The sequence below is a fragment of the Mollisia scopiformis genome (genome assembly GCF_001500285.1).
Source record: "Mollisia scopiformis unplaced genomic scaffold LY89scaffold_24, whole genome shotgun sequence".
NCBI lineage: Eukaryota > Fungi > Ascomycota > Leotiomycetes > Helotiales > Mollisiaceae > Mollisia > Mollisia scopiformis.
This window is the reverse complement of record NW_017263604.1, coordinates 75,537-87,847: the sequence shown is the minus strand read 5'-3', so window position 1 is coordinate 87,847 and position 12,311 is coordinate 75,537. Positions and strand designations below refer to the sequence as shown.

Below are 12,311 nucleotides of genomic sequence, written 5' to 3'. Positions count from 1 at the left end.
AGAAAGTAGTCAAATTCAAAAGTAAGTCTGGAAAAACATATAAATATACCTTAACCTTGCCGCAAGCTTCCCAAGAGAAACCCTGAGTTTTATCAAGATTTTTGGGGCGGTGGGTCTGTTTGGTCTATTAAATAAGGACTTTGCGATTATGAGGCTTAGATCCTTTGTTTACTTATCATCTGAGTATGGGTGCGTAGGGTGCAGCGTGGTGACATCTCGCGGAGGGAGGTAGGATAGTTGGAAAAATTGACAATAAACAAACATTTGGTAATATAAGTTACCATCTTCACCAAAATTTAGTTCTCTAGACAGCCGTTAATCAAGTGAGTATAACTGTATCTAAAATTTCAACGTTCTTCGGCAAGGCTCCAACAGAGTGCTTCGCATGGTCGAACCCTTCTACCTGATGATATCCTAGTATAGGAGCATGGTATTGTCCTGTTCGACGATGTATTTATAGCCTCTCTTCCACTATTTCTTCGAGTCACTGATCACTCTTGCAACAGGTTGCGTTGGTCTCAGATTTACTTAGAGAAAGACGAAGAGAAATAGAAGTGGTGTCATGTGTTTACCAGCCAATAGTGGAAGCTCACTTTCCAGATACTTGAATAGAGGCGAAGATTTGATTCGAGACGCAAGATATAAGAACATAAGTCATCCAAGCTCGACCGAAAAAAGCCTTTGTCGCTGTTTGTTTATGGAAGTGACGCCAAAGCTGAGTGAGCTACTGATTATGATCGTTTTCGTATTTTTGCTTTTGATCTGGTGGGGTCAAGGGACAGCCCTCTTGTCAGAAGTATTTTTGTTGTTGATGTATGATTACGGAGTGGACGTACGATAGGTAGAACGATGGAGACAGGGTTCAAAACACGATTCTAGTAGCATCATCTGAACTATGCGAGGACAAATCACACAAAAGCCACTGTGGTGCCCACAGTGTGTTCAAGGGTTTCCGCCAAGAGCTGAAAAAGCATAAATTTTCTTGTTGACGAAACTTACCTTTAAATATGAAGGTGGATTGTACACAGTCACTGTCGAGAGTTAGATTTGAAGATTCACTAGGTCTGAAAAAATCAGCTGGTAGTGTGCGTCACCATTTGCTTTTTTCCCGAACCATTCACTTGGACTTCGTTGGGATTAAGCTTACAGGACATTAGATGATCTTCAGGTTTAGGACTTATTTGTCTTCTATAAATACCATATTCGAGAGATTGGGTTTGTCAATATCCAAGACGTAAGAAATGGAGCTCCAAGAAGAATAGAAAAGTAGAGAACTCCAAAAATAGATTATTAATTGAAATTCCTCCCATTTCATATGTGACCTATCAGGCTGATTCAGCTGCACCTCTTAGCGTTTCTTTTCGACTTACGATTTTGAGCAACTGTTGTCACTTCTAGACTTGTTGTCAATAATGTTCGACAGATAAGCAGATATGTCCATGACTTGAAATTGGAGAGCTTCAAATGCTTGAATGATGTTATGACTTTGTTTTGACCCCCATCGGAGCTCCCGGATCGTGATCCTGGCATCGAGGAGCCGGATCGTTCCGCGGCTCTTATTTGGAGACGTGTAAACTGCCATGAAAATTTGTTCTTGGATTTCTTGGTAGGGAACAAGCTATATATACACTCAAGGTAGCTCCAAGGAGAAGACTTTTTTCGTTTTCGAGCAGTGAATCGAGGAGTCCTGCTTCGAGTGCAAAGTTCACCTGCTTTCTTGCTTCGCGCTGGCTTGAGCACGTGCTCATGAACTCTTCCTTACCAGATAAGTATATAATCTAAAATCTTGTTGTAGAGAAACGTTCAACTAAGGAAATGAGAAGACTATGGAGAACACCAGATCTTCGCGGGACCTTACCCAAAGCCGAAACTCAGAGATTGTTGTCGTGGTTTCCTTCTCAACTTGGCGTCCTCTTTACACATATAGACTTCGTATATTGCTACGATTACATTTGCTAGGTATTAGTTGACAACGCTTCGATAATTGACAGTGAGATAGATCATGTTAGTAGGCAAGGCTTTGCTATGCAGGGTACATCATGAATCTTTACAGAGAGTGCGGAAAACTAGCCGAAAGACGAGGCTGGTTGAGATAAGTTGACATCCGGCTTTCCTGATCAAGGATTGGTGTGCTCTTTGTCTCGAATTTTAATCGCTTGTGTTACAAAGTTCTGCGTTTTACTACGAGAGTTTATATAGTGCTGTAATGGTCCATTTCCTTTCCGTTGTGGAAGTGAATCAACTCAAGATCTTACGTTATACACTTGTCCACGATTAAAGCTTCCTTTGAAAATGAGACTATTGTATCCAGTGAATTTGTCCTTCACTGGCTACAAAATTTGACAGATATCCAGCTATAAGTACTTTGCTTCCTCGGTGAATATATTGCAATTGGCGACGGAGCCTCTTCTGATTCTAATTCTTGTCTTGTAAAGCAGTCCACAGAGTGTATGGGGGTATAAATTAGCTCTTGACCCTTTAGACAACGAGCAAGCAAAGATAAATCAATACCGACATTTCTATGCTGTGGGGGAGGAAGAAATCCCGTTCAGTCGCATATCGTTGCGAAACAGCTATAACTCCGCGCATAGAAAAATTTATAAACAGTTTAACTCTACTTCATACAAAATACCATTGTCAACTTAATTCTTGCTGTCAAATTCAGTCTGCTGCTAGCCCTGCCGTCTCATTTGATCCCTTAGAGCTATCTTCCATGTCCTCCCACTCCAGCACTCTTCCCGAACCATTGTATAAAACATTATTCATCCACTTCCCAAAACCAAGCCTCGACATCTCCCCCGCGTCCCACTCTCCACCCATCCTGTCCTGATCATATCCATATGCCTCAAAGGAACTTTTATCACTTGGCCAAACCCGGGTCTCAAAAGCCTCGCCAGGAGCCAGCCAAGGTAGTGTCTCGATATCTTGAGTGTCGACTTGCTCCTGAAACGGCCATTTAGGCATCGGCAACGTTCTAGGCGTGGAAAGTTCTCGAGATACGTTGTTCTGAAACGGCCATCTAGGCAAGGTTCTGGCAGCAGGTTCGGATAAACTGTTGAGCACAGCAGATCCGGATGAATTATTCAACAAAACTTTCAACTGTTTCGTCACATTCTTCGAATACTCGCTACTACCAGCGTACTGGCATGTCTTTTGCCAGGAATCGAGCTCAGCGTCAGTGAAAGGGTTGTTGTGCGCGTAGATGATCGTCAAGTTTTCCATTTCTGAAAGGAACCTAGGAAGATATTGGAGCTTGTTTATTGCGATATCGAGGAGCTGGGATGGGTTAGTTTCTAGATTGTAGATGGTAAGGGGTCTCGTATTTCTAGATTCTGGAGGTTGGCGAGGTCGGGTGGGAGGTCAGTGATGGCATTCTGGGAGAGATGCAGAGTTTTCAGCGTTCGAATGCCGCAGATCTGATCCTTGTTAGAGTATGTGTGCTATGTTTGGATCTTGAGCTTACTTCTTCTGGAACTGATTCGAGGCCATTTGCTTTTAGGTTGAGGTAAACCAGGTTCTGGCATCCCATGATTGATTTGGGGAGAGTTTTGATGCTGTTCGAGAATAGGAAAAGACTGTTATCATACTGATTAGTCACTATATCTTGCAGCTTTGAAGTACATGAAAGATAAGGAGCGCTTACGATTCCAAGGTTTGTTGAACCATTCTGATTGTTTCCTCATTAAGTTCTGTCAAGCCCATGCCAGATACGTTAATCTCAGTAGGCGTTACGTAGAGCTTGTGTCGATTATAAGCCAGCTTCAATACTTCCCCCGAAGAATCTTCCGCCATGGAGCGTGAAGCTTCTGGCATGGAGTCCCACAGGGTAGCCTTCTTGGGAAGATTAACCATTTCAATCTGGAACTCCTCAGCCAAGGCAGTAACTGAAGAAATCGAATCATTCTCGGTGGTATCTGCTTCTTCCAAGATTTCAGAATGCTCGGAAGCATGATCTGGTGTCCTAGGATCTGCTTGGACCTCGTGAATGGTTTCGTGTGTCTCGTCGTCTGGCTTGGTATTGGAAGAAATCGGTGATGTTGCAAAGTCTCCAGATTCCAGAATCACGTCGAATTCGGTTGATGCCAGCTCGATAGTGGGGAATACTGGTAGCGGTATAAGGAATTCATGAATAGACTCCCTAGTTTGAGAGTTTGTAGTTATCTGAGAGGAGGGGCTGCCTAGACTCTGTTCCTCGTTCGTCTTTGGAAGCGCAGGTACTTTAGACTGGACTTCCTCTTGCGGCGGAACAGCAGCCCTTCTGGCCGCGGATGGGACTGGCTTTCTCTGGATAGGCCTCGCTGTACGACTACTTGACCCAAGTATCAAGTTTGGTACAGGTCTCGGATGTGAGATCTGAACTTTTCGGTACGCTGGCGTCATTAGGACTTCTTGATCAAATGAGAAGTCCTTAGGGTCAATTTCGGTGTGCATCATGGGTTCCTGATCTCGAAGTGCAACTGTTTCGGAGATATAGGAAGCATTGCAGTCTGAGAGGAAGATTGAACTGGCGTCGTCTACCATTTGTTCTAGCAAGATGCTTGCTCGCGAGGTAGTAAGGACTTGCTGAATCTCGAGTTGGGACTTCCTAGGCAGTTTAAAGATCGGGATGTGTACTCGCTACTGATCGATATACTTACATGTTAAATGCTGTGAGAAGTAGATTGAGTCCATCTGAAATCCTGGAGATGTTTTGACTAAGGTCCATAATCTCGCTCTCTTTCCAAAGCCGCTCGACTTTCTCTCGGGGAGAGAGTAACAAGGCTCCATTATCGATGTTGCCTGTTAATTTCGACAGCCTGCCTACTACAACAGCAAATGTGAGCTCGCAAGCTCCAAGTACAGTTTTCAGACTCTGGCCAGAGAAGCTGTCGTCACACATCAATCTTGCTGAGATCTGCTGGTTGCTTAGAAGGGCATTTTGTATTTGACCCAAGGCTACGAGTATGCAATCACATTGGACCTTGATTGATACGGCTGAGAGATCTTGCAAATTATACTGCGAGCGATATGAATTGACAACATTTAGAAGTTTCGCGGCTGTAGCAACCAGCGATGCAACGCTGATGGCTATAGACAGGGGATCAGGCATTTTGCTTCTGAATACAACGAAGAAAGAATTTTGGGATCATGAGAGTTCTTACGATGAGGCTGTAGTTACGCGCTCTCATGTTGCAGGTGGGCGGAGTACGCCTCGCGACGCCTAGTGTGGCTGAGTGTTGTGCAGTGCCCAATCAGAAGGGCGCAGGTTGCACCAAGGCTTCACTATGCGACAGGCCGAAACCAAGGCCAATCAATTATTTTCCTACGCAACATGAGATAGAAAAACAAAGCTGGGTTGCAGAATTGTGCTACAGGCCAGGTAGTCAGGAGTACTCCTGACTACTAGTTTTCTCAATCATATCACCACACCACCCAAAAGGGCTAGCTACGTCAATCAAATAGTACCAAAGCTCTGACCTCAATGCTTTCTCGTGCCGGAAGGTCCTCAGTTCCAGGTAGAGGAATAGAAGTATGAGGACATCTCCAAGCCGGAATATCTCTCTTCGAGTCAAGGTGCTTAACAATAACCACCTCATCGGGTGTCATGTTACTGCAATAGTGCCATCGATGCTCTCGCTTGTCACCACACTTCAAGATTGTACCGTTGTACTTCGGACCAACGATATCGCAATAGTCCGAGTTTGGAACGCTGCCAGAATCCGCGTATGCTAGAGGGTCTCGAGATACACTCTTGGTCGGCCGCCAGATACTAAAAAATTGCCATCGACTACCTTTTGTCATGGCGTCAAGTTTTCCTGGCATCATGTTGCCCACCAAGCGCTCTGGATCTATTGGCGACACATCGACATGGACCCTCGGTGATGGTCCTTGAACTTGGCCTAGGACGTAAACATCGTCAGTATACTTTATTGGACAACGATATAATACTTTGGGAGTTGTTTGGCTGCATTAAAGCTTTGCAGCGAGCAGAGTTCATGAGACAACCCAGAATAGGATGTCAAGCTCAAAGAAAATCACATACCGGGGATGAATTCCTCGGGCGTCAGAGCATCTCGTTTATATTGGCGCACGATGTTGCCAAAGCATGTCACATCTTTCCCTCCAGTCCTACAAACCATGTTAGAATTCAGAACATACAAAGTCAGCAAGCTACTAAAAATCGACTGACTGTTTCTTGATCAGATCAATTATCTCTTGATAGTATTCTTTCTGAACCTCTTCCTGGTTTAGATGATCTCTTTCTTTGGTGGGGAGTTTGTGGATTTCGAAGCCATGTTTGTCCAAAGAGTAGGTCGACTCATTCCCTCGGACATCGTGAGCTACAATGTCGCGGCGGTCACCCTGATGTTTGTGACCGACAATGAGCTGCTTCCAATCGCCAGAGTCTGGGCCCGATCCATCTTCTGGCTGTTTCCACTATAGAAAGTTAGTACTTGATTGCATGCAGTAGATGGAAAAGGATAAAACTTGTCGGGAAGCCAAAACATGGCTTATGTGAAAAGAGGCGGGGAGAAGAGGCAAAGGGGAGGGCTGTTTACATAGGTAACGTATGTTTGAACGTCTCCCATTGCTTAGATCCAGTTTGCAGAGAGTCTGATTGGATGATAAGATCTTGATTGAAGAGGGTGCTTGGCTTGGCTTGAGTTCTTAAACAAATAAGTAAGCCGTCAGAATTTTTAGTGCATGTTGGATCTTGATTTCTGCGCCGCAGGCTTACCATCTTTAGATAACGGCGATCTGTTTTAGCTTGAGATTTAATAGGATGACGATCCGATAACTCATACTTCGTACTTCGTAATCAGCCCTTATAGGGCAGGAAATTATCCCCACCATTTGCTGATAAGCACTAACTACGGCTTTATTTCATCGGGACATCACGCCGCGCCCGAAACCTTAAACATCTGTCACGACAAAACGGTTTACCAACAACGAGAATCAAAATAACAATCCTATAAAGCAAGGTTCTTCTGACCTAATTCATTCATGAGATCTGTTTTCAAATTACTTTAAGTTCTGGATATATAAAAAGTGCTCATACCGTAAGCCAGTCTAAATAACATAAAAAACGCATATTGAAATCAATTCGTTTACCGAAAGTCTTTATTAAAACAAATCGATAATTAAACAACAATAGTATGCGAATCTTATCAAGAAGGTCTTTTTTGCTTTATAGAACGAATATAAAACAAGCATAACTAGAGTTGTGAGAGCTACACAAACGAAAACAAGGAATAGAAAAATAAAGAAGAACGGGGAAGGGTATGCTCAAATAATTGGCTGAGGTTAAACTTGGGCAAAATATCACAAGCCTTCCAGGTTTATGTTCCGCTTATAGTTGACTTTTGAAGCCTTGACGAACCTTTATTTGATGAGACACATCAATAACATCTTGTTCACTTCTTCGATTTGGCATTAGATCTCTCTCAGAATTCAAGATCACTTCCGTCGAAACTACGCTACTCAGCCGACTCGCCCTCCTCTCCCCCAACGACGTAGACTAAGTAATGTTAGTATTTAAGTGCTTCGGGTCCAACATTGGGAGCTTACTGCCGTCGAAATTACGCTTCTTCTCAGCCGACTCTCCCTCCTCTCCACCAACAACGTATACTTAAGAACATCAACCTCTATTTTAGAAGAAGAAAGAGCAAGAGTCAACTTACTTCCATCGAAATTACGCTTCTCGGCGCTCTCTCCTTCTTCTCCACCTACAACGTAGACTACTTGACGTCAACATATGGAGCATACCAGGTTGCAAATCAAGAACTTACTTCCATCGAAGTTACGCTTTTCGGCGCTCTCCCCTTCTTCTCCTCCGACGACATAGACTATTGATTATCAGTATGTGCTTTCAAATATAGAAGGTGTGAACCTACTTCCGTCAAAGTTACGCTTTTCGGCACTTTCACCTTCCTCTCCGCCAACGACGTATACTTGCCTGAGTTAGATCTGGATCGTTGGAAAGAAGAACAAAATCTTACTGCCATCGAAATTGCGCTTCGCAACTGGCTGAGCAGCAGGAGCGGCCAGAACAGTGGCGATAAACGCCGCGAGGAAGAATGTGACTTTCATTATTGCGATAATGTATGGAAATTCGGACTAGGAAATGTCTATTGTAAGCAGCTCGTCCACAAGAGAAAGAATGATACTTATAACCAAGTGCAAAAGTCCGTTGCAACTTGCAAGTTTATTCTCTTGTCACGATCAACATAAGCTCGAAAGCCGAATGGAGAAGGCAACATTGAAGCCCCTCCCTTAAGGATTACGACAGAACTCGGTTGGTACTCAAAGGAGAAGGTAACAATAATGCCCCGCCCTAGTTCTGTCGGAAGAAAGCTTACGAGAGACATCGAAGGGTAAAACTAACAACTACATGAATGATAGCGGCGAAGATGAGGTACACTGACGTAGCAGTGGACCCTTCTTCTGCAAAGCACAGCTCCGGGGCGATCACGCAAGCATTCTGACAGATTGGTAAGTACCGATCAAGCCAATCAGCTTGAGGAGTATATCTTGTGGTATGCTATCGCTCGCGTGGAGGACTAGAGGAAGGCACAGCTACTTTATGCAAAGTAGTGGATACTTCCTCAGAGCAGCAGGTGGCTACTTCAGATTATCAGCTTACCTGAGGCTAATTGCGGTCAGAGCAAGCTTGGGAGGGGTGGCAGGCGCCTTACGTAAGTAGGAAGAGAAATAGACCAAGTTTTTAAAGTGCTTGGCACCTATCACTTTCCAGAGGCTAATGGCGAAAAGCCCGAAAACCCTTCAGCTCGTTTAAAAGTCTAAATCGGGTAACTCGTATGGCATGCGCGCCGTACCGTTTTCTTACAGCGCTTAAGCTTAAGCTGATACCCTAGGGTATTAGGCCATAATGTAGATAGGACAAGAGCACGAGATCTTCATATGTAAATGGCCAATCAGAAAACTCGACTCTAAAAAATTCGTATTGTCCGCCAATGAGAAATGATCTAGAAAGTCCCCGCTTTCGGATACGCCCCCTGGAGCTCGCTAAAGTTAAGCTTATAAATTAAGCTAGTCCAAGATGACATTTTTCTAGAAGGCTACCGTATTGGAACAGTTACTGATCAGGGGCCTTGACCGGCCGAGGCCGAAGCAAGAGTCTCCTCCGTCCACTCGCTTGCTGGAAAGAAATCCTTAATTGCTTGGCAGCTTTGAAAGGCAGGAAAATAAAGGCAGCAAGAGTTTCACAACATTAGCTTTATAAGCTTGAGACCCGAAATACCCGAGTTCGGGGTGACCGTTATCATATGCTACGCCGCTGCTAATTTTGCAGACTCCTCGGGAGTAGCAGCCGAAAAGGGTATGGAAAGTTCGCCGAGGGCTATTCGAGAATTTGTTGAACGACGTGGACCGGATGTATCGTTCCTCCTTCTACAGATTTGAACAATATAGCAAGGCATATAACCATATCCTGTCTAGAGCAAGCGTGAATAGGATCCTAGAGTTCGGCCAAACTCTTGAAGCTCTTTCAACAGTTTACCGTTTACAAAATTTAGCTACAAGATAAACACAATCATAAAAAGTACACAGGAACTTTTTGATCGTGGCTTCAAAGTGATTTGTAAAGTGTGTATAGTCAAAACATACCCTACATTACAGGTGACAGACTCTATCACCAGATCGTCTTCCTGCAGCGATAAAATCCAAGCTCGATATAATTAGCACGAGGCCCATTCGCAATCTCAGAAGATATCGATAGTTGATCCGCACAATGTTTCGAGTGATGCATGCTAATGGTCTTGTTGTCAATGAAATCCATCTGGTGATTATAAGCGTACTCCAACTTCCTCCACTGGAAAAGACAATGCTCGTCATGGTAGCTACGGTTATAATTAGGCTCAAATTCCTTGGAGGATGAATATTACGAGGAATAGACATACCGGTCTGTGTATATGACATTATGCTCGCCGGCCCAGAGTTGGGGTACTTGTATGGGTTGAGTCAAATTCGCATCACTGTGTAGATGTGAGCTTGCGTGGCATATTGATACACGTAAGCTTCCTACCTGAAATACTTGCGGTCTTCAAACACTGGCAGGGACTCTGTCAGTTCTTGATAGACGCACTGTGGCGGCATCCACCCATAAAACATAGGTTCCATAACACAACCACGACTCATGGCCGTGACACTCGAACGTCCACAGTAGTTCCAGCTCTCAGCCTCGATCTCTGCTCTTGCCTTCGGAACAGAAGTCAAACGGTAGATGGACAATGCAATGACACCTAACACTATGCTTGCCGCAAAACCAGCTGTGAAAGACAAAATGTGAAAGTGCTTCCGGCGCACTGTCTGCATCTCCAGCCCACTGTACTCGACATTGCGGTAGGGGTCAACTTCCGGCTTCATTATGTCGAGAGAGGGTGTTGAGTAGGAAACATCGAGCATACAAAACAGCAGCTCTTAAATTGAAGAGAGAAAGACGAAAGCCTTCAATTCTCTCCCACCTCTACCTCAAACTCAACTTCGCTTCGTCATCACGGCTTCTACTGAAGCGGTCCTGTACCTAATTCTATCGGGAAGGTCCGTACTTGTGCCGCAACATTGCATGAACGGACAATGTAAGGCCGCTTTTACAGCTGAGACGAAAAACTGATACACGTCATGTTAGCTTGCCAAGAAAAATGCCAAGAGGAATTGCGGCCCTCGATGCTACAATAGGCAAGTCCTTATACTGTCAACTTTAGCAATACACGAGCCCACCAAAGGCATCTAGAAGTTCGCTCGGACAGGATAATGACTGGTTCAGCAATCGAATGATTGTTATCATCTGCAGTGGCGAACATGACAAAAAGATGGTGCCATTTCAGTCCTGGAAACAATCATAGGGTCAAACTTTTCCCTTCGTCCAAGTTCTGCCTCTTTTTTCATTTTAAACAACTCAATTGTAGAGGATGACGAGAGAGCCATCAGATGATACTGAAGGATTGCTTCAGAAAGACGAGTTGTTCGATTCTGACCAGTTGTCGCGACCCACTTGGCAACAAAAATCGAAGAGCTGGCGCGCACATTTGAGAGTAAATCAGATATACTTCGCAGTAATTGTACTGCTCATCGTCTCTAACATCACCACGCTCTCATTCCTCTCCTCGTTATATGCAACTCGGCAGACGTATACACCATCCGTCAACCAACCCCCAGGAGGCGTTCCTCCGACCTTCAAGCACCTGGTACGGACACCAACGCCAACATTCGTCAATGTGAGCTGGTATCCACCTGAAGATAGCTTTTTCCGGGAACATAATTCAACAGATGCCGATGAAAAATGGAAGTGGTATGATGCATCATGTACGTTCTCCTCTGTAGCTAGCTATGTGCCCAGTGTTGACTTCGATACCACAGATGGCGGCTATATCATGATTCCAAAGGAAGAAGCCGTGACCGCAGACATCGATCCAGCTCGGCACGCATATGTTGATAGACCCGATCTCGGAGTAGAGGGGTATCCTGTGCTTCCGGAGGCCATTCATGAAATGCATTGTGTCAATATGGTTCGCAGAAACCTGTACTATAATATTGAACATACGCGAGCAGGATGCCACCCACCTAATTGTGAACCTCCTGAGCTTGAGAGCTGGAGAATGCAGCATGTCGGTAGGTTTTGTATCTGGTCTTGACCATGGCAATAAACTAACGACTATTTTGAAGACCACTGCCTCGAAATAATTCGCAACCGTGTCGCATGTACAGCAGATTTAGGTATAGGTAAGACATGCGAAGCGGAAAGACTTCCACTTTTCTTGACGTTGCAGCGATAACTACTAACGCATAACTCAGTGCCTTTCATGTGGTACGGGCCGAACGGCAAGTTGGCAGGTGATATGGCACGAATGCACACATGCAGCAATTATGATGCCATCAGGAAGTTTGTGACGGAAAAGGGCGTCCTCCCAGGTGAAACCAAAGGAATTCTGAAACCTCCAGAGGGGGCATTTATCACCGATCTCAGAAATTAGGTACGCAATTAACATACAACATTAACCTTATCCAGAGAATGAGCGTAAAGTGAGATGTTATTTGTGAGATGCCATAGCTCACAACAGAAGCAATGGACTTCTCATCGCCATCTAGGTACTGCATTCCAGAACCAGACTTCAGAAAGCAGAACTACTTGGAAATCCGAAGCACAAAAATCTAGGACATTCAATGGAATAATACCGTGAACAATAACAACCAAATCCAAACTCCAATATCCATATTATACCTCAAACCCACACTTTCCAGAGACACAGAACAAAAAGGTTGCATTACCATCTCACTTGGGGCGTTCCGTAACAAGCTGAGAACCTGCCAAA

At 44.4% G+C, this 12,311-nt stretch overlaps 6 protein-coding genes across 6 annotated transcripts; 1 reads left to right on the top strand and 5 right to left on the bottom strand.

Moving 5' to 3' along the window:
- Positions 1-2,661: 2,661 nt before the first annotated feature.
- On the bottom strand, positions 2,662-3,222 carry LY89DRAFT_739237 (uncharacterized protein; the record flags this gene model as incomplete). Its single annotated transcript, XM_018220444.1, has 1 exon — positions 2,662-3,222. One exon carries the CDS (start codon positions 3,220-3,222, stop codon positions 2,662-2,664), a length of 561 nt encoding a protein of 186 aa, XP_018065374.1.
- Positions 3,223-3,293: 71 nt separating this feature from the next.
- On the bottom strand, positions 3,294-5,089 carry LY89DRAFT_739236 (L domain-like protein; the record flags this gene model as incomplete). Its single annotated transcript, XM_018220443.1, has 4 exons — positions 3,294-3,416; positions 3,464-3,575; positions 3,644-4,585; positions 4,638-5,089. 4 exons carry the CDS (start codon positions 5,087-5,089, stop codon positions 3,294-3,296), a joined length of 1,629 nt encoding a protein of 542 aa, XP_018065373.1.
- Positions 5,090-5,351: 262 nt separating this feature from the next.
- LY89DRAFT_654661 (uncharacterized protein) lies at positions 5,352-6,623 on the bottom strand. Its single transcript, XM_018212311.1, has 4 exons — positions 6,540-6,623; positions 6,170-6,417; positions 6,023-6,108; positions 5,352-5,879 (listed from the first exon to the last, which is right to left on the bottom strand). The coding sequence occupies exons 1-4, from the start codon at positions 6,567-6,569 to the stop codon at positions 5,431-5,433; spliced, it is 813 nt and encodes a 270-aa protein (XP_018065372.1). The 5' UTR covers positions 6,570-6,623; the 3' UTR covers positions 5,352-5,430.
- Positions 6,624-7,349: 726 nt separating this feature from the next.
- Positions 7,350-8,276, bottom strand: LY89DRAFT_688979 (uncharacterized protein). The gene is made up of 6 exons (XM_018215821.1): positions 7,980-8,276; positions 7,875-7,931; positions 7,770-7,826; positions 7,662-7,718; positions 7,549-7,608; positions 7,350-7,498 (listed from the first exon to the last, which is right to left on the bottom strand). Exons 1-6 carry the CDS (start codon positions 8,068-8,070, stop codon positions 7,458-7,460), a joined length of 363 nt encoding a protein of 120 aa, XP_018065371.1. The 5' UTR covers positions 8,071-8,276; the 3' UTR covers positions 7,350-7,457.
- A 1,355-nt stretch (positions 8,277-9,631) lies between these two features.
- LY89DRAFT_594845 (uncharacterized protein) lies at positions 9,632-10,314 on the bottom strand (the record flags this gene model as incomplete). Its single annotated transcript, XM_018209826.1, has 3 exons — positions 9,632-9,839; positions 9,900-9,974; positions 10,025-10,314. 3 exons carry the CDS (start codon positions 10,312-10,314, stop codon positions 9,632-9,634), a joined length of 573 nt encoding a protein of 190 aa, XP_018065370.1.
- A 405-nt stretch (positions 10,315-10,719) lies between these two features.
- LY89DRAFT_688977 (uncharacterized protein) lies at positions 10,720-12,261 on the top strand. Its single transcript, XM_018215820.1, has 4 exons — positions 10,720-11,304; positions 11,359-11,610; positions 11,665-11,721; positions 11,794-12,261. Exons 1-4 carry the CDS (start codon positions 10,911-10,913, stop codon positions 11,970-11,972), a joined length of 882 nt encoding a protein of 293 aa, XP_018065369.1. The 5' UTR covers positions 10,720-10,910; the 3' UTR covers positions 11,973-12,261.
- The last annotated feature ends 50 nt before the right edge of the window (positions 12,262-12,311 follow it).

What these genes read in the sequence shown, in the direction of transcription:
- LY89DRAFT_688979 (XM_018215821.1), bottom strand. Translation starts at nt 8,070, where the DNA reads ATGAAAGTCACATTCTTCCTCGCGGCGTTTATCGCCACTGTTCTGGCC. An exon ending in AAAGCGTAACTTCGATGGAA is followed by an intron (nt 7,719 to 7,769) that starts GTAAGTTCTTGA and finishes GACGTCAAGTAG; the next exon opens with TCTACGTTGTAGGTGGAGAA. An exon ending in GAAGCGTAATTTCGATGGAA is followed by an intron (nt 7,609 to 7,661) that starts GTAAGTTGACTC and finishes GATGTTCTTAAG; the next exon opens with TATACGTTGTTGGTGGAGAG.
- LY89DRAFT_688977 (XM_018215820.1), top strand. Translation starts at nt 10,911, where the DNA reads ATGACGAGAGAGCCATCAGATGATACTGAAGGATTGCTTCAGAAAGAC. An exon ending in GAAGTGGTATGATGCATCAT is followed by an intron (nt 11,305 to 11,358) that starts GTACGTTCTCCT and finishes TCGATACCACAG; the next exon opens with ATGGCGGCTATATCATGATT. An exon ending in TACAGCAGATTTAGGTATAG is followed by an intron (nt 11,722 to 11,793) that starts GTAAGACATGCG and finishes CGCATAACTCAG; the next exon opens with TGCCTTTCATGTGGTACGGG.
- LY89DRAFT_654661 (XM_018212311.1), bottom strand. Translation starts at nt 6,569, where the DNA reads ATGGGAGACGTTCAAACATACGTTACCTAT. An exon ending in ATTGATCTGATCAAGAAACA is followed by an intron (nt 6,109 to 6,169) that starts GTCAGTCGATTT and finishes CATGGTTTGTAG; the next exon opens with GACTGGAGGGAAAGATGTGA. An exon ending in GCCCGAGGAATTCATCCCCG is followed by an intron (nt 5,880 to 6,022) that starts GTATGTGATTTT and finishes TTTACGTCCTAG; the next exon opens with GCCAAGTTCAAGGACCATCA.